The 19,735-nt window shown below is 40.4% G+C and overlaps 1 protein-coding gene across 2 annotated transcripts; it reads left to right on the top strand.

Moving 5' to 3' along the window:
* The first annotated feature begins 1,902 nt into the window (after positions 1-1,902).
* Positions 1,903-19,735, top strand: si:ch211-278j3.3 (E3 ubiquitin-protein ligase RNF19A). 2 transcript variants are annotated; one of them, XM_044049670.1, is made up of 10 exons: positions 1,903-2,187; positions 9,425-9,985; positions 10,550-11,040; positions 12,814-13,019; positions 13,641-13,788; positions 15,415-15,577; positions 15,800-15,914; positions 17,451-17,582; positions 17,718-17,991; positions 18,941-19,735. In XM_044049670.1, exons 2-10 carry the CDS (start codon positions 9,833-9,835, stop codon positions 19,215-19,217), a joined length of 1,959 nt encoding a protein of 652 aa, XP_043905605.1. In that variant the 5' UTR covers positions 1,903-2,187; positions 9,425-9,832; the 3' UTR covers positions 19,218-19,735. The 2 variants fall into 2 exon arrangements, with proteins under 2 accessions (XP_043905605.1, XP_043905606.1); XM_044049671.1 differs by lacking the exon at positions 1,903-2,187 and adding an exon at positions 4,849-4,868.

Here is a 19,735-nt window from a genome sequence, read left to right as displayed (position 1 = left end):
ATTTTATTATTATCATTAGTAGTACTAGTATTATCATTAGTAGCATCATCGTATTACTCTTGTAAATAGACCAGTAGACACCACCAGTAAGAATTAAAACTAGTATCACCTGAAATGTATGTTTTTCCCATTTTATGGCTTTTCCACAGTGTACTCATACAGCCTATATATCCACAGCTTTAACTTACGTTGTGTGTGTGTGCTGTTTTCTTTGATAATAACAGTGTAGTGTTTGTTTAAATGTGCCCCTTAGAGACACTCTGGCCTCTGAAGGAGCCTCAGCAGATCCTTAAGGAGATGGAACTGTTGGAGAACAAAAAGAAGCAAACTCATTGTGCAGAGAAAAGGGTTACTAAACACAGGTGTCATGGTTTGTTCCCACGGGGTGCCCTATGGACAAAAATGCTGCGTGCTGAAGTACCCACTAGAGTGGCACAAAAACATGAGGAAGTGCCTCTAAAGCAAAATATACATTTCAGATTTTGATTGTTTCTAAAGGAGTGCCTTTCTAGTGGAGAAAAGTGATGCAGTGTCCTATAAGATGCCCTTGCAACTTAATTTCCTCTGGGTGTCCTTCCAAACAAAAAGGGTGCTGTTGATATTCCCTACTGTCCCTACATGACTGTGTCCCAAAGGGTGTCCTTAGAGGAAATGCTATGCAGTGCTGTATAGAAAATGTCCAAATTGATGATGCTGTGCTGTAAAGGCTTTCCTTGTATAATATACACAGGTGTGTGAGAATGTGGGAAATTACATACTATAGGTGACAGTGGCAATCTTTCTAAGACAGCAAGGGAAGCTCAGCTTCCTCTTAAATGTTGTCAAATATGTTCTGTGTTGTATTTACATTTCAATACCAAACGTGTGCTAGAGCATGATAAGAACGTATTCATTTAGAATTAGCTGTTATTTTTCGCATATTAAAACCACTTGAAGCTCAGCTTCAACTGTTCTCTATGTGACAGCAAAGAATTATTTTTTTTCACTGCGGTGAGCTTGATGGTGATTGGACTAATGGGGCAAAAATATAACTTAGGAAGGGAAGCTTAGCTTGTCAATGGAGCTGGGTTTCTGCATGATGATTGGAGGAAATGTCTGAAAGGCGTAACCAGTTTTGATTGACAGCGTTGTAGAAACATACGTGACAGCGGAGCCTTTTTTACCTCAGTCCTGTGTGGATTTTGCGGAAGTTTGTAGCTGGTCGCTGTGTGTTATTTGCTTAGCGATATAGACAATTTCTATTCATACATATACATTGTAAATAAAGACACTATTATAACATTTCAATTTTACATAATTGGCACATTTTCTTGTTCTAGTTGTTCGTTTATGTATAATAACTGGGCCTGAAATGAGCGAACCACCACTGCTAGGTGCCCTTTTAATATTTACCCCTGCCCTTCCAAATGTCTGTGCATGCCACTGCATAATAGTACATGTTATCACCCCAAAGACCAAAGGACACACACCATATCATAAAAACGCGTGGTAATAAATTAATATACTCCATCTTTATTGTTGTTTTGTGTGTAATAATATGACCTGAAACATGACACCTCACAAAAATATACAATAATAAACAAATATTATCACACCAAATGACACAACTAACTAAATTAATAAATATTGATTCATATTGAAGGATATCTGATCTAACATGTGATTATTCCAACAAATAGATACACAAAATATTCACACTAGGAATGTAGTGTCCCCGTTTCAAGTATGTATTGTTTTGTTTTGTTTTGCTGATGGGACTGGTCATTTATCAATAGAGGAGATCCTGGGATTCTGCGTCATTCCATTGGATCATATGTTCATGTCACTGCAGTGAGCCTCCCCCTCAGCACAGCCTTCATCACTCTGCTGCTGCTCCTGCTGCTGCTGCTGCTGCTCCTGCTCATCCTCTGCTGCCTCCTTAGCCTCAGTCTGGACTGGTCTCCTCGCCTCTCCTCTGCACCTGGCTGCTCTCCACCATCCATCACATCCTGCCTGCCTGCAGCTCGATCTCTCCTCGGCCTCCTCCTGATGTCGGTGCACCAGTGAGGAGGAGAAGGAGGAGGAAGAGGACAAGGAGGAGGAGGAGGAGGAGGAGACGTGCACGTTTCTGTGCCACTGTTTGGTCCTCGAGAGGAGGAGCCAGTTGTTGATTGTACGCTGCAAAGACAGGGCGCCGCGCACAGAGAGGTAAGAGATAGCGTTTACGTAATAGAAATGGTTGTGTGTTATAACGGCGGCTCGGTGTCACTTTCGGATGCGCATTTTGACGCGCGTTAATTGCGCATAGTGCGATACTTAGAGTGGGAGACATGGAGATGGAGGGAAATGCGAGTACGTAGCCTGTTAAACATGCCACTCCCTGCAATAGCATACTGATGCTGTCTTGAGCACGTCTCCTTTTAAATGATTACCTTGCATGTGTGAAAGTGTGCAGGTCATGTCTTAAACACCTCAATTTTAAGTGTATCTGGATCCTTAATGTGTGCACTACAGATCTGTTTTGTTATGTTTACAAAAAAAAAAGCATATTAGTGGGTACAATAAACTGAAAAGACTTTTAGCACTGATATGAAGTATTCCACATCAATATACAGTATTGCACAGTAGGCTATAGTAAGATATTATACCGAAGCTTATATTGTTGTTATTCAATATGATGAAGTAGGCAGACTGCCAGAGGTCACTACCACTCAGTGTGGAGCACATATGGAACTGAAGCAGAATTTTTTCTCAGTGATGCCATAGAGCACAATGTGTTTTATGTGTGTGTGGGCAGGCTGAGGTCACTCACATGCCTCTGAATCCCTGCATTGCTGATGTGGGCTTGTGTCCAGTGAGCGGACACTTAATATCATCAGGTTTCCCTCCACTCACTTAAAAAACTCCACATCTGAAAACGGGACTAAAAAACCCCCACCGTCTTCTAAAAGATAACGTCGCATCACATGCTGAGTTTCTTCCATGTCTGGCTTTTAAAGGGGTTGGTGAACTGCTGCTTTGGGCCCAGATGCTGGGGTTGTGTAATAATCCCCTCATGTCATTGATATTTCTCATCTGAGATCTGTCATCAAGAAGAGAGTCCTTCCAGAGGCTTTGTGTAGTCAGAAAGCCTGCGGTGCGCTCACTCAGGAATACCTTAAAACAGCCGAGGCACATGCACAGATGCGCAGGAGGATCAATACTGTTTGCATTCACTTAATGCACATGAATATTTGCCTTGTGACACTTAACCTTTGTGAAGCCTCATTTGCTGCCCATTCATGTTGTATGTATGGGACAGTTTAAGTCCCATTAAACCCTGTATTCTAATGACACAAAGACAACCGTCTGTGCAGGTCAGGTGCTGATTACTTCCCTTTATTTGTTTCTTTATTTGTTTTTTTTTTTACATATACTTTTTTACAGTAGAAATGTGCTTGAGTGCCTACTGGCTTTTGTTGTCAGGTCACAACTGGTGTGATCAACCTGCTGACTCATGAAAACAAAGCTCCAGCCAAAGCCTTTGTTCATTCCGTAGTGATGCTCTGTGATGCTGTCGTTTTCTTTAGCCTGTTTGAAATGAATTAAAAGTGAGACTGAAGCTGATGTGAATACTGACTAGAATGTGTGGCTGAAGCTTTTAGATTTTATTGTTTATTTCTTTATGTCTTTGAACTGTTAGCACTGTGCTAGTTCTTGATATTATAAGCCCAGTGTGTAACATTAACCCTCTTGTGACTGTTATAATAATCAAGCCAACTGGATTTATTTAGATTGCATGCCTGAAGAATTGTCAAAAAAATTTCAATGAGTGAGTGCTTCTGCCCCTTTTTCTATATCTGGCAGTTATTCACCATATAGGAATAACGGTACTGAGAAGCTGACGTCACAGACATGTGACGCGCTGCTGAATCTTGTCTGTGATTGGACAGTCATTCCGCGGAAGTCCTGAGGGCTACCGTAATATGTACTGTATATAAAAGTATATGGGAGCAAAGCTCTATTTCTCAGCTTTCCGGTATCCATCCATCCAATGCGCCAATCTCAGCTGACATCAGGGCGAAAGGCGGGGTCTCACCCTGGACAGATCGCTAGTCTATAGTTTTTGAATTTTCTAGACATCACAAACAGTCTAGGAGTTATGGTAATGAAAAGTATGCATGCTGGTGACAACAGGATTGGTTACAGAAGGGTTAGGGAGGGGTTTATTGGCAGATACAACCCATAAGTCTGTTTCTGTAAGTGCATAATTGCTTTAAAATAAAAGCTATTTGGGTTTTTGTAGCCAATATGAACATCTTGTATCTGTACTTTGTGCAAGGGCCTTGTTTTATGGAGGCTATCATCTTGTGTTTACTTCAGTCTGCAGTCTCACCATTAGATGTCACTAACTCTAACACACTGGCCATTTAAATTCTCTGTTCTCTATGACAGTGCTGTCGTGCTTGAGCAGGTTACAAGGTCACTCAGAGCCTCACAGTGAATATCCACCTCCTGTCGAAGAAACATGCCTTTGTACTGCTGGGATAATTATGTTTTATAGTAAGTTTATTTATGAATGATATCCTAGCCTATGTCACAGCTTTAAACTGACCTCCCATAATTCAACATGTTTGATACCACATTCTGTTATGAGTTATAACTGCTGTTTAGGATTAAAGTGTTTTGTTTTGCTTTCTTCAGGAACATTCCCTTCTTATATGAGCCATGTGCTTTTTATAATTTAATGACAAATATCTTAAAGTCTTAAAACCATTTGTTTTCTGGAACAGAAATAAAGTCCTAGCACCATTTAAGAATTTGGAGTCCTGTAACGGCTGTTTGTCGGACTGTTCATTCAGTGAGGCACAAAGAAAGAAGGCGCACCACAGTCCTGGAGTGTAAAGAAGGTTGGTCAAATCTTTAAGTGCGCCTTTGGCTTCAGGAGCATTTTATGGTGTACTGTATACACACATGCAAGCACACACACACACACACACACACACATGCACGTCGTGATTGTTGTTCAAGAGAAAAGAAAAACCATTAACCTTTAAACTGGAGATGTGCTCTCTCTTTCCCAGCAGCATCTGCATCCATGTCTACTGGTGTTTGTTAACTATGTTCCCCTGAGCTTTCCGAGGGACATTAATGAGAGCAGGACCTTTCTCTTACGCCCCACTGTCTCATCAATGGATGTATTTAGGGAACAGGTCATTAGGTTTGCTTAACTTACATCTAATCATTTCAAAGAACAATGATTCTTACTTCTGGATTTGGTCATCTTGGATGCGTATGTGGCAGCGAATGCTTCGGTTTGAAATCAGTAACCACTGATGTTTGAAGCACTTAGGCTCATTGTAGTTACATTTTGTTGTGACTCCTTTCTTGTTTCTTTTTTTTTCTTCCCCTTTTGAAATGTTTTGTCAATTATTGTTTGGACAGTGTCATTGTGGCTAGCACTGTTACCTCACAGCAAGAAGGTTTGAATCCTGATTCGGCAGAGGGTTTTTTCTGAGTCTGTATGTGTGGGTTTTCTCTGCGTGTACTCCTGTTTCCTCCCACTGTCCAAAAACACGCAGAGGTTAGTTGGACATTGACCTTAGGTGTGAATGTGACCATGATTGGTTGTTAGTCTCTAGACTAGATATTTGCCCTGCGACGGAGTGGCAACCTGTCCAGGGTGTATGCCACATGTTGTGCTACAAAGACCAACTAAACAAACATAATGCTTTTGCTGATGTTAAAGATATTAAAACAAACTCTACTATACTCTATTTGTGTGGACTTGAATGATTGTATCTTAACCACGTGTTGCAGAAGACAGACAGTATCTCGTTATCCAGAAGTGTCTCCCGCCATGTCCATCTCTGCATCCACATGAGCCAGCTGTGCACTGTGTGAGCATGCTTTCTGCAGCTCTACATGGACGATTTGATTCAAGATGATGACTATGAGCTGTAACTGGGCAAGGCTCCGCTAAGCGATTCTCAGACAATGAGTACAACGAACATGGTCTGTAATTGAAGCATTAGTCAGATGTTAAAGAAGAACATGTGAAGAGAAGGTTTGGGCTTTATTTTGGTGCAGTGTACTTGCCAGGGTAGCCAGTCTGAGTACTGTAGCAGCAACTGTATAAAGAGCTGAATCTCAGCCTAAACTGAGTCTGAGCTGCTTTGTCCTCATCAAATTAGACTTTTATGTGTAGACCAGAGTCAGTTCACAATCCTTTGGTGTCAAAACACTTGTTGAAATTTAGCAGAGAAATGCCTATGGTGATGGAACATTATGTAGAGTCTTGTTTTGTTTTTGAGTTACCACTCATATTTTATTCTTAAATGTGGGTTTGGATTATTAAATATAAATTAATGTCCGCTTTGTCCAAACCACACTGCTGATTCAGTCCGTTAGCTCAGACTGCCTCTGTGTTTCTCAGTATAGCAGTGTTTTGTTTTTGTGACGACTTTTACGCCACGACTTATGAAGGCAAGGAGGAGGCACAACAGCTACTAGTAAAGTCAGACAGAGAAGATGGAGAAGCTGGCACTGTTTTTGTTATGACTCACAAGTCCTCAAGGGCAACAGAAGTTCTGCACTAGAGCTTTACTGATACAAATGAATTGTGGTTTTTGTGCAAACTAATCATAAATATACATTAACAAACACAAATGATCAAGGTTTCTAGGCTACAAATTGTGTTGCGGTAATTACTTGGCTATTTGTCTTGTCTAAGTGCTGAGCGATACACTCTGCCGAGAGCTCGCTGAGCTGTATTCAGGAAACACTTCTGTGCTTGTGTGTGTGTGTCAGCATGTGTGGTTGTCTGTGAGTGTGTGTATATTGGAGCGTGTAGGGGTGGATGCACCATAGCTCCTGTGTTTTTATGCCATGCAAATTGAAGTCTTTTTGGAATGTGTGATGAGTGTGTTTTTGATGTTGTTTGCGTGTGGGAAGTTTCACTATAAATAAACAGCAGCACAGTGATGGGTTCATTATAACAGGGGTTGGTGCTTGGAAAACAAAGCCAGTAACCAGGGAATGTGGATGTTCATAACACAGCAGCAGTAACTGGGGCTTAGTGCAGAAAATGCAGAAAAGCTGGTGGAAAAAATAAACTAGAGATAGTATCAAACCCTTTCAAATTCTCACTGTGGTTTCTTTTGTGTTGTGTCTCTCCGTGACAGCCACGATGAGAGGCTTTATGTTTGTTGTTCATCTTTCTAGGAAGCAACAAATTTGGGACATGCACCTGAGGATGAAATTAGTTGGTCCCCCCCTATGAAAATGGCACCGTTTTAAACAGAGACACGAATGTTTAACACAGCTTTTCAAACATCCTGGTTTTATTTTTTTTTTATTACTACTACCAGGGTCAAAATGATTAGCCCCCCTGCTGCTAATCGTCAGTGTGTTTTTGCTGGACAACAGCCTGCAGTCGTTTGTTGTAGTTTTCAACAAGTCTCTGACACGTCTCCTGAGGAATCCCAGCCCATTCTTCTTTGGCAAATCTTTCAACCTCCTCCAGATTTGATGGCCTTCTGGCATGGTCTTCAGTTCACCTCAAGGATTTTCAATGGGATTTAACTCAGGACTTTGTGCAGGCCAGTCAGTAACATTCACTTTGGTCTTCTGGAGGTAGTCCTTCACTGTAGGAGCGACGCATGTTTTGGGTCGTTGTCGTGTTGACTTCACTTATCCTTCTTTCTTCATGATTCCTTCACCTGGACTCAATGAGGAAACGGATTCGATTTTGGTCGTCATATGTCAGAAGGGAAGGCCACAAAGCACACATCTAGAGTCAAGGTTGTTGTGACCAGGTCAAAGATCTCATGCTAATGTTTTTAGCCAATATCTAATTGGTAAGAATGATAAACTGATGGCCTTTTATATTGAAACAGGTCAGAAATTCTGCTGCGGAGAACTTATTCAACAGATTCTTCTTTCTTTTTTTTTAAATGCAAGTTTCTCTACAAATCAAGTTTCCCATAAGAATTTCCGGAATGACAATTTCAGAAAAGAGTAGTTCTGAACTCTAGATGTAGCAAATGGCAAGTTTTCCATGGTTTAAGCGTAATCACTGGTTCACAAGGTCACAAGGTCACGGGATCAATCCCGGGACGCCCATGAGCACGGCACCCAATCCTCCATTGCTCCCCGGGTACAGATAAGTGGCGCCCACAGCTCCTGCACCCAGCTTGTGTGTGGTGTATAGTAAGGATGGGTTAAATGCAGAGGAACATTTACTATCACTAATTCTATAAATACTAATTCTAGATATAAATAGATAGATGGGCCAAAAGAGATTGAATTTGTAACCCATTTTCTATCACTGTTTGTTTTTCAGAGTTGTGTGCGTTGTGACCTTGCGCATATTTTAAGGCAGTATTTGAATACGTTTAGCATTAAACATGTTTACACGAGACAAAAACTGCTGTTGCATTTTCTCTAGCCCTATTTTATTTTAGGGTGAATTGGACAGCATCTCAGTAAAGTACAGGACACATTGTTTTTCTAGCTCCACTGGGGAAAAACTTCAATCGTCTAATCATCAGTTTATGTTGCCAACTTCTCAAACGGCAACAGACATATTTTCTTTGCTCTTAAATTACCATAGACGTATAAAGGTCTGTCGCTGCTGGAAGACTTCTCTATTCATGTTGATTTTTAACATATCCACAGACTGGAATACAAACACAGCCTTAACTCTCTCTCTCTCTCTGTGTGCTGGAAGAAAACATGTTAGGTCGTGCAGCATTAAATCAATCCACAAGTGTTTTGCCTCTTCTTTACACCATGTCTGAAACACCATGTCTTAAATGTTAAACATTTTAAAGTTTAAGCTTCTGTTACTATTATATATATTCATATAAACTGCTCAAAAAAGTCAGGAAACGAGTACAAGAAAATATCCAGAGTGAGATGATGTGCACGTCCCGTTCAATCATATATCTATTCAGTTTGTTGTTTCTGAAAATCCAGAACCTAATTCATGATGTATATGTTTTAGTTAATAATTCAAATTTTATTACATAATTTAAATTTGACTCCTGTGACTGTAATGTACTAATAGGATACTGTTAGGTAACAGTACAGTTTACAGTAACAGTTTTTTATAGCTTAGTTATAAATATAGTTAGTTTAAAGATATCATCTATGACTATATATCATATTTCCTGCCGTGGAATATAAAGCCACCAGCTCTGGAAATCCCTGCTCTCGGAGATCTACGGTATCTGTGACATGTTTCAAGTCACTCCTGAAAACACATCCTTTTTTAGAAAAGCCTTAGCACTTTGTCCTAATGCAAGCTTGATTTAAATGTATTATTATTATTATTATTACACCAGCTGTCAAAACAAATAAGAGCTAGAATACATCATACAAAAGCAATCGGAGCACATAAAAGAATGTGATTTAAAAGTATTCACTGAAACTGCAGTTGATGATTGTACTTCTGTTTCCACAGAACGTGGCAGCTGTCAGTGAAGAGTGATGAAGCAGAGATGGTCACTTCTGGACTAGCTCAGACGAGGGAACTGCAGTGGAGGTGGAGCACGGAAGGAAAACAAAAGTAAACCACATGACCAGAACTTGGAAAGCCTCCAAATTTGTCAGGTTTCCCGTCGGGCAGGGTTTACCTCCTCCCCGTCGTCTCAGTCTCTCCTGCTCTTCCTCCCTAGTTTACCAGAGCAGCCTGTCCTTTCCAAGTGTCTGAGTCGTGAGAATTTACTTTGCTCAGTCACCCACATACCCAAATTTAAACACACATACTCTCTCTCGCTCACACACACACACACACGGACATATAGTTGCATCCCGCTCATGCTCGTTGGCCTGCCTTCCTCTGCTGCTGCTCCTGCTCTAGTCCCACACCATGAAGAGGCCAAAGCAGCAGACGGGGCCACTGAGCTTCCTAAATTTCTTCAGCAGAAAGCCCAAATCAGAGCCAAAGCCAGAGAGGCCTGTGGATGTCCGGCCCAAAGAGGAGGTGGCCATCACGCTGACCCCCAGCGAACATCCAGAGCAGGTGAGGACTTGTCTTCCAGTACGGTTAATAGTGTTTGAGAGGTGAATGAGTATCAGGTAGTTTTTAATGCTTTAATTACAAACAGACATTTTCTGATGGGTTGCATGTATTTTATATATTTTTCTCACAAACAAGAAATAATATGCAGTTGAAGTATCATTGCACTGTTACTTTGAAAAATGTAGCACATAAATACAGCATATTTATTGATGTCATTTGATGTTTTATGATTTTTTTTTTTTGGTTCATTGATGTCTCTCTATTTGTTGAGCAAGTCTGCAAATCATTAACTTCTTATGTATTCACCTGTTGCTCGCCTCCTCCTCCTCCTCCCTCACTGTTACTGCCCTGGTCCATTAGACTGTTTATTTAATTAATTGGTAATTTGTTCAAAATTATGTTGCCAAGAAACAAGTGAGTGTCCACCTGCATGCACACCCACCAAAACTAGAAGGATGAGGATGCTTTTATTTATTTATTTATTTCTTGAAAATGAAATATGTCTCTGAGAACAACAGCAGACTGTTCTCACTCGAAAATAATCATCACTGTCACCGTTCACAGGACCTCAGCCTCACAGTAGAAGATGCTGGAGAAGTAAGAGTTTCTGGAGCAGAAAAAGGAGAAGGAGAAGGTCCACCAGCAGTGGCTCAAGTGTGTGAAGATAGTCAAGCCACAGCCGAGTGCGCCGGTGGGGTCAGCAGAGGCTCCACCGGTGTCCTGTCCCTCTCCTCCTCCAGCCAGGAGCAGCTACTGGATGAACATCTGGTGGAGTGCCCGCTGTGCCTGCTCAGTCAACCACGTTGCCACTTCCCACGACTCACATGCTGTTCCCACCGGTCCTGTTCTGACTGCCTCCGCCAGTACCTGCGCATTGAGATATCAGAGAGCCGGGTGGGCATCGCATGCCCACAGTGCCCCGAAACCCTAGCGCCACTGGACGTCCATGCCATCCTGGATGACCGGGCATTGCTGGAGAGATTTGAGGAATATCAACTGAGGCGTTTTCTAGCTGCTGATCCTGATACCCGCTGGTGTCCTGCGCCTGACTGCAGGTGAGAACCATCCATCCATCCACCCTGAGAAATTTTACACAATCACAATCATAATCACAACATTATGGTCCTGATTTGACCTAGTTTTTCTCCCCTGCCCCTCCTCAGTCACACATACATACATACACACTTAGAGAAAGAGAGAGACTGACAGAAATGGAGCTGTCTCAAGTGTTTTTTTCTACAATACCTTGTCAAGTTATGTGTTGGCCCAGGCAGACAGTTGTTGCAGGAAGCACTGTTGGCGGTGCTTGCATTAGTTGGTCACATTGTGAGAAGCTAATAAACTTCCTGCAGGCACTTCTTGGTGTTTTCAGCCAAAGTGCAGCTATATGAGACTGTTCCGCTTTACTCCCACTGTGTGCTTCCGCCTCGCCCGCTCAGCCATCACGTGCGCAGGAATGCTGCCACAGACATGAAACAAAGAAAACTGCACAGTGAGATACAAACGACAACTTTAATGTCCTATTCATTAATAGTCATTTTAGTAACGTGTATAATATTACACAACTACAAAATGATCTGTCGTCTTTTTAGGACCAGTGTAGTTTTTCCTGCTCCGTGAGGGAAAGTGGCTGAAATGTGGAATGACGTCACACAGGGATATTTAAAGCTCAGCTCTGCTGTGATTTCATTACAGAATCAACGTCATCATAAATCATTCAATGGAGAAATCCACGGTGGAATTGTCAGATGAATGTCTTACAGCAACGTAATGCAACCACCATGTTCATGAGTTAACACTCTGCTCTTCTTGACAATATGCGCAGACGGATCCATCGCTGTGTCACCTAAATGTTCATGGATGAGTAATGGGATAGGGCTGCTGATGGGAAATCGTACACCTGTGTGTGCGCGCGTGTGTGTTCTGTGGGTATATGTGGTCAGAAGCACATATGCAGCAGGGTTCAGGGCTCAGTGGGACACTGTCTGTCTCCCCAGCTGTCAGTGCTCATAGTCCAGTCAGTCATCACGAACGAGTGGGGCAAAAATCAATAAGCCTATCTGTCTGATGGTGTGGAGGATTAAATGTAACAGAGAGATGCAAGAGATTGAATTTTTGAAGTGTCAAACAAAAAGAAAACGCTGCCGTTTTGATTTCTGAGTTAGTGCTAAAAGGGTTCAGAAGTAAAATTGAAGTTGCAAATGACAAATGGCTCCTTCGGAGCAGAGCTGACCCATTATGAAAACTATACAGGCACTGTTGTGATTTTGTCCCCATATGTTCTCGACATGCAGACATTCCTCCAGCCCTTAGTAACAGAAGCTTTGCTGCAGATTATATAGGTTGGGAAAGTGTGGCAAAATGTGGGTTTTTGCTTTGTGTGTGTGCGTTCTTGTATTTATATCTAAAACCGTACAAACTTATCTTTGTGAGGACATTTTGTCCGGGCCCCACCCACGACTCTACAGTGCTTTTTCGGGGTTAAGATCTGAGGATGGAATATTTGTGTTTCATGTGCTGAACTATGGAAAGCAGTCCCACTGAGAGTTGTAACACTCTTTGAGTCACACAGTCAGCAAATGTTTTTATTTGTGAGACGAGACAATAATGAGCATTTCGGTGTGTTTCACGAGGCTGAAGAGGAAAATAATACAAGGAGAGCATCAAAGATTTGAGAATCATCATGTTATTTTTTTTATTATAATAAGCCGTGATAACCACTAGTGGGCAACATGATTCCTGCTCATGTTTTATCATCAGGTCAGTGTCCAGGGACAAGAACCCTGCCCATTCTGCCATCGTCTTGTGTGTTTCCTGTCTCTCCACAGCTATGCTGTGATAGCTTACGGCTGTGCTGAATGTCCCAAGCTGAGCTGCGGCCGCGAGGGATGCGACACAGAGTTCTGTTACCACTGTCGGCAGCTGTGGCACCCCAACCAGACGTGCGACCAAGCACGACGTCAACGGGCCCGCCACACTTCAGGGGGCAACGATGCCTCCACACTGTACGTCTTCAATGAAGAACATGGAGGAGGTAGGACTGGCAGCTGTGGTTTACCTTTGTCACACTTCCAATATTATTTTATAATAAGCTTGGCTCTGTTTAGTTGTAAAAGAAACGACCTTCCACATATGTCTTGTGTAAAAATGTCCACAAATTGGCTCTATTTTTTTGTTAGGGAGGTTTTATGAAAATGTTTAAAGGTCCATTGTGTCTTTCCCAACACTCTCTCACCTCTTTTACTCAATTCCTCCCTCATCGTAGTTTATGATTCTGTGTTTTTGTGTACTGAGTTTCCACTTCAAAATGTGAAACGCTTTGGCTGGTTTGTCCGTCATTCTTGCTGTAGAAACATTTTGGTGCAAGAATGGGGACTCCATAAATGAAGGCCCTCACCTTAAATACACATAGAAGGACCATTCTAAGACTTTGTGTGGTTCAATGGCAGCTTGCATCCATGATGTTGCATCACTGGAATTAGAAAACTACACTACCTAGTTTTTCATATTATTTTTTGTCTTATCAGTCTCATCCTGTTCCAAATAAATTATACACTAAACAAACATACTTATGCGTAGTGTGCCAATGCATCCTCATAAATATTACACACTGTGCCTTTAATGGCACCCCTCCATGTTCCGTGTGTGGCTTTAGATGCAGAGGAGATCAAAGCGTGCCCTCGCTGTGGCGCCTACATCATGAAGACCAACGACGGCAGCTGTAATCGTATGAACTGCACTGTGTGTACCTGTCAGTTCTGCTGGCTGTGTATGCAGGAGATCACCGACGTGCACTACCTCAGGTGTTGTGTTCACGAGTGCATTAACATTCAAAACCAATGTGTAACTCAGGAGCTGTAGTTTTATGAACTTTGCATTAAAGTTATATTCATGTTTTGCTTTTTTTTGTGCCTCCATATTTATACCTACGGAAGAGGATTAGGGCCAAATGTGAAAAACTATTTGGAAAAAAAAATTGACATTATGACTTTCTTAAATTTTGTATTTTCACTTTTTTTCTCAGAATTCTGACTTATCTGGCTTTTTAATTTTAATTTTTTTAAATGTGGCCTTTATCCTCTTCCATATACAAGTAAAAAATGATAATAGAAGTAGTATTTGTCACCTACTAATGTTTATTAATTGTCACCTACTATACGTAAAAGAACACAACAGAATTTGATCTTAGTCCCACAACACTATTATTCCATATGTGGATTTTAAGTTAGAAAGGCCAATAAAGTAGTAAAGTAAGTTTTTATTTATAAGCTCCATTTCCTTTAGCTCTCTGTCTGAGCCTTAATTGGCTTTCCTACTCCTGGTGGGAGTCACTGCTGACTTATCACTTCATGAGCTCCAAAATCCAATGCAGCAGAATATGTAACTGAAGCTCTAACACAAGCTACAAGCTGAGATGGATTTAAAGAAACATTTTGCAGTCTGTCCAAAGTCAAAGAGGAATGCATTTTTTTCATGTATTGATTTTTTGAAAATGCCTACTGCCATCTTCTCCCACTTTATCTCCTCCTTTCCTCCCCCACTCTAGTCTGTCTTTCACACTGTAAATAACAGCGTAACAACGTCCTATAGAAGGACAAAGCTTTTATCATCTCACAAGTTCAGAGCACAACTTAAGCGTCTCACCTTAATCACACCCTAAAGTGACATTTGCTGTTCTTGCATAAACACATTTAGAACCAGCACATTCCTAAATAGTGCTGTGTTTTTTATTGTCACTGCTCTTTCTAATTGCATCTTGGTTCCAAACTAAACAGTATTAGTCAGTGTTGCACTGCTTTACTTTACAGTTCGACTTACATTACAGCACCACAGATTAAAGTGAGACATGAGTTAACATCTATTTTACATAAAGTCAATAACCAGCCTTTATTTAAAAAAAACATTTTATACCAAATCAAAATGTTAATGTGACTCATGGTAGTTGCAAATGACTCTAATTCAGACACGTAAATTGATAAATTCAGATTAGATCATTCAGTTTAGGTAATGATATAATGAGACCAATAGATAAACAACCCACTGATATTGTCAATACTTTAATAAAAAATAGTGTTTGTGAGTATGAGATTAAAGTCAAAATGTTAACTTTTTTTCTCAGAATTCTTAAATTAAAATCCGAATTTTGACATTTTAACAAACCATGGCCTACATAATGATAATGATGCTTTTGTGGCAATAGCTTCAGTCACTGTGGCAAATTAAGGCTAAATGGTTACAATGACAATCCAAACAAGATGCTGATGATGACACTAGTGACCTTTAATCTCTTAAAGGTCACAGAGAAAGGGAGTTCACGTTATTACCAGAATATTTATATCCACATATTAGCACTTGAGGTTTCATGAAAATCCATCTAGTAGTTGTAAACGTTGATCCTTACATCTGTTCCTTCCTTGTGTGTATCTCAGTCCCTCAGGATGTACGTTTTGGGGGAAGAAGCCATGGTCACAAACCCGCAAGGTTCTGTGGCAGGTGGGCATGTTACTCGGAGCGCCAGTGGTCATCTCCCTTATAGCGGGTATCGCCATCCCAGTCATCATCGTAGGCATACCAATTTACATGGGCCGGAAGGTACAAGACAGTCATAAACACGTGTCCTTATTTGCATATAAATGTCAGCTTGTTATGTTATGTCACAGTGGTGGTCTGGTCACCTGTGCAGGCTGTGTCCCTTTCCTCTCATGCATGTTGTTATAGTAGGTATGAATAAGTGAAATAAGAGATAAGAGATAAATAGAGAAATAAGTGGATGTCAGTTTTTAAAAAATCTAAGTTTTGCTTATTTTCTTCCAGGTCCATGGTCGTTGTAAGAAAAACAATATCTCAGGAAGCAAGCATTACTTGACTGTGGCAAGTGGAGTGATGATGTCAGTGTTTGTGTCACCGGTCATAGCAGCCGTCACTGTGGGTAAGAAGCAAACTGCAACATGGCCACCTTCTGTACGGCACACTGAGAGGAATGACTGAGATGTAATTTTAGCTGTGAATTAGTAACAGAAACAGTATAGACACTGTATTTTGAGAGAACATATTTATATATACATATATATGTATAATATATATATATTATTTATTTATTTATTTATTTATTTAATTTCTAGTTTGAAGGGCAGACTGCAGGAACTACTACTATAAGTTCTCGGGAACTATGTGCAGTTTCATGGCAGGAACTAGGAAATAAATGGGAGTACCATGTAGTTTTGTGTTTGGTTTTTTTTGCCTTTGCATGGTTTTCTTTACAATGAGAGAAAAATATGGCTTAGTAAATAATTTATTTTAAATCGTAGGGCTTGAACCAGAAATGGCCACAAAATTGCGTCACCATTTTTAAAAGATTGTAGGTAACATGCCCGACTGTGACATCTGCTTCTCAGCTTTTATTTTTTGTTTCACATCACATTCACAACCAACTGTTACAACGGTTTAATTGTTTTTCTTATTTGACTCACATCTGCCTGTCTTGTTGCTCTTCTCTCTTCACACACACAGCCTCTCATGCTCTCTCTCTCTCTCTGTGAGTAGTTAGTCTGGCTGGCACATCCTCTTGCCCTAATTTCACCCTGTTACAGAGTCAATAGTGTCCCAGTGTCCCTGCTGTGTTAATGATGTCGCTTTGTTTTAGGAGGTCTGCTTTGTGCTCCAAAATTCCTGTTTCAATCAAAGGTTGCATAATCCCACATGGGAAAAGTTGCCACTCTTTGATTAGACTGATTTTGTTGAAAATACTTTTGTATTGGTGATGGGGATGAAGGGAGAGCAGGGAGAAACTCTGTCACTATTTGTAATATTCTCATGTGTCACAGTGGACTCTTAATCCTCAGGGTTAGATTGAATAAACTATGAAAAAGAGAATAAGTAAGGTGACCAAACACCAAGGGGATGAAATAATCCTTTGGCAGCAGATTACAGAAAAAACAATTTTATGTGCTTCCCATTTAAACTTTTAGTGTGAACTAGGGCTGAACCATTAAATGAAATGTTGTCGAACTCGCAGTACAGCAGGAGGCACAACAATTTTAAAACAAACTGTGTGTCAAAATGTCATTTTAGATTAATTATTGTCCTGATCTTTACACATCTTGTTCTACAGACTGAAGAGAACATATTTGTCTCTCACAGCTCTGCACAAATATCACACAGTCAATCATTTTAAACATGTTTTTCGAATGAAAATGAGAAAAATGATGTAAAAATTACCATTCCCTCTGATATCACGAATTTTTGTGGACCTGGAAACTTCAGACCATAGTGAAGAAGGAAGCAATTGTGTTTGTTTTGCAATCGTATTATGTAAAATTGAACATACTTTAAAACATTAAGAACCATACTTGCATAAAATGTATCTTTTAAATACAATATTTCATAGTCGTCGTTGTAGTTCAACACAAAGTTAAAACATACTACTGTCTTGATAATTGTTTTTTAATATTTGTTGTCCCTGCAGGTGTGGGAGTCCCACTAATGCTGACTTATGTCTATGGAGTTGTCCCCATGTCGCTCTTTAGGAACGGTTGGTGTCGCCCGCAGAGTGAACCTCCCGAAACACACAAAATCCAACTGGAGGACTTAGCCAGCTGTGAGTTCATGTTAGTCACATTAAAGTCAGGGATGTCATGTACTAGAACAATTTACACGTGTTTAATGTTTTTATATTTTTATGCCTCCCCCCGTGCACACCCTAAACTAATTGAAGTTTCAACTTCTCTTATAGATCTTCTGTTCTCTCATGTAGTCAGTGACCACTGGACTGGTCAGAGCAACAGAACAACGCTCAGTGACACCAGTGTGCAGGAAGTTAGAGTCAGTATACAGGAAGTGGGTGTCCTGCCAAGCACGAGTAACACTCCTCCAGAGCTAGATATCTATGTGAGATTGGATGAAGCCACAAATCGCCATGAATATTCCCAACAGGACACTCCGCCAGACTGCGAGGTGGTTATTGTGCCAGATAGCAAAGTGGACGACACACAAGCACTTCCACTAAGGTAAATATCTTTTTATTTTTTTTCATTTCATTTATCTTTCTAAAATTATACACTTATTTATATGTTTAGCCACAGAGCACAGTTATACTAGTTTTGGATATTTTCTTTTTATTTAGTTTTGACTTTTTGTTTTTTAAATAAGAATGGTTTTGCCAGTTTTTATTTATTGTAAATGTGTTTTAGTTAAGTTTTTATTAGTGTTAGTTTTTTTGTTATATGGAGTATTTGCCAGGTGTACGATGCTAAAAGGTCATAATCAGTATTGTGTCATAAAAACCCAGTAAAAGATGACATTTTAAAAGTTTATTAGGACAGATGAACAACCAGCCATGAATCAAATATAGCAGTCTACAGGAAAGAAAACTGTGTGAAAGGTAAAAAAATACAGCCAACAGACCAAAGACACATAAACATAACAACATAAATAATAACAATAATAATGATAACGAATAACCCTCATGAGACACATCACATTGTTTGTGAGCCAGGAGTCTCAGGAGCTCAATCTGAGGAAAAATATGAACAAAATTAAAAAAACGCATAAAAGACTCAAGGTTTGATTCACTTAGATGAACCGACTCAACCCATTTAACTACATAACAAATGCACAGCCTTATGTCCAACATTGTAAATGAAAACAAATTAAAACCATTTTATTATGATTGAAAATACAACGAGAATGAGAATACACTTCATATGAACCCAAAATGATTATTATGTATAAAATTTGTTTACAAAGAAGAAAACTAAGAACATTTTTGCTATAATGCTAGTTAAGACAACACACAATTCAGTTTCAGTTAGTTATCGTTTATTTTTAACTCTAGATTTTATTTTTATTTCAGTTAACAAGTTAGCAAGTTAACCTTGCCACAGAGTTACAGTGATTTTGATGTTTTTTGAGCAGCTGAACATCTTACAGCTTCACACTATATGTCTGTCGTCACAGGGAAGGAACTAATATTGAAGTCCGAGTGGAAATTGAGACCCATCCCAGAGGCGCCCGCCAGTCCAGCCTAAGTAGCATCCTGTCTAGCCGAAGCTTGTCTGTGGAGTCACTGGGACACTCACAGTCCCAGTCCCAAGACCACTTGTGTACCTCAGAACTGGAAGAAAGAAAAGAGGGGGGAAGAGGAAAAGGACAAGAGCAGAAGGGAAGAGAGACATCAGGAGGGGATGCAGCAGGAGTGGAGGGGACCCCAGTCTTTGAAATAGACGATGTATGAGGTCATCTATTGTAGGCTTTCTATTTGGGTGATAATTTAGTCAGGTTTAATGCAAATAAACCCTGAAATTTCACTGGACTGACCTGGAAATCATTGGCCAAAGCCACCTCCTGCTTCCAAGACAGGCCCTCCCACCAGATGCCTTCTAGCGCCAGCCTCTAAGGAAGATGCAGGTTCAGAGAGAGCAAATGAAAAAAGATGAGAGTGTGTGAGTTTGTGTGTGTATGTGTGTGCGTGAGACAAATAGCATGAGAATATGACATAAAAAATAGGAGAGCAGTAAACTGCATTGCAGACAGGATAGCACCCACCAGGGAGTCTAAAACAGATGTGATTGAGAGCATGTTAGTCAGCTACATCAGTCTGTTTTTATCTCTGCTTTCTAAATAGAGACCTACCTTATTCCCCATCTGTTATAACTCTATTTCATGAAGCCCTGTCTTCTTCTGGCTGTGCTCTTATATTTATTTTTAGTGACCCCTCTCTTGTCCCTCTTCAAATAAAGAACCCCCCCCAAA

The sequence above is a fragment of the Solea senegalensis genome, linkage group LG17 (genome assembly GCF_019176455.1).
Source record: "Solea senegalensis isolate Sse05_10M linkage group LG17, IFAPA_SoseM_1, whole genome shotgun sequence".
In the NCBI taxonomy this organism is placed as follows: domain Eukaryota; kingdom Metazoa; phylum Chordata; class Actinopteri; order Pleuronectiformes; family Soleidae; genus Solea; species Solea senegalensis.
The sequence above is the reverse complement of the archived record's forward strand: the minus strand, read 5'-3'. Positions and strand labels throughout refer to the sequence as shown.

Coding starts and splice junctions, on each gene's coding strand:
- si:ch211-278j3.3 (XM_044049670.1), top strand. CDS start 9,833: ATGAAGAGGCCAAAGCAGCAGACGGGGCCACTGAGCTTCCTAAATTTC. Junction 13,789..15,414: donor ACCGACGTGCACTACCTCAG/GTGTTGTGTTCA, acceptor TGTGTATCTCAG/TCCCTCAGGATGTACGTTTT. Junction 15,578..15,799: donor CAATTTACATGGGCCGGAAG/GTACAAGACAGT, acceptor ATTTTCTTCCAG/GTCCATGGTCGTTGTAAGAA.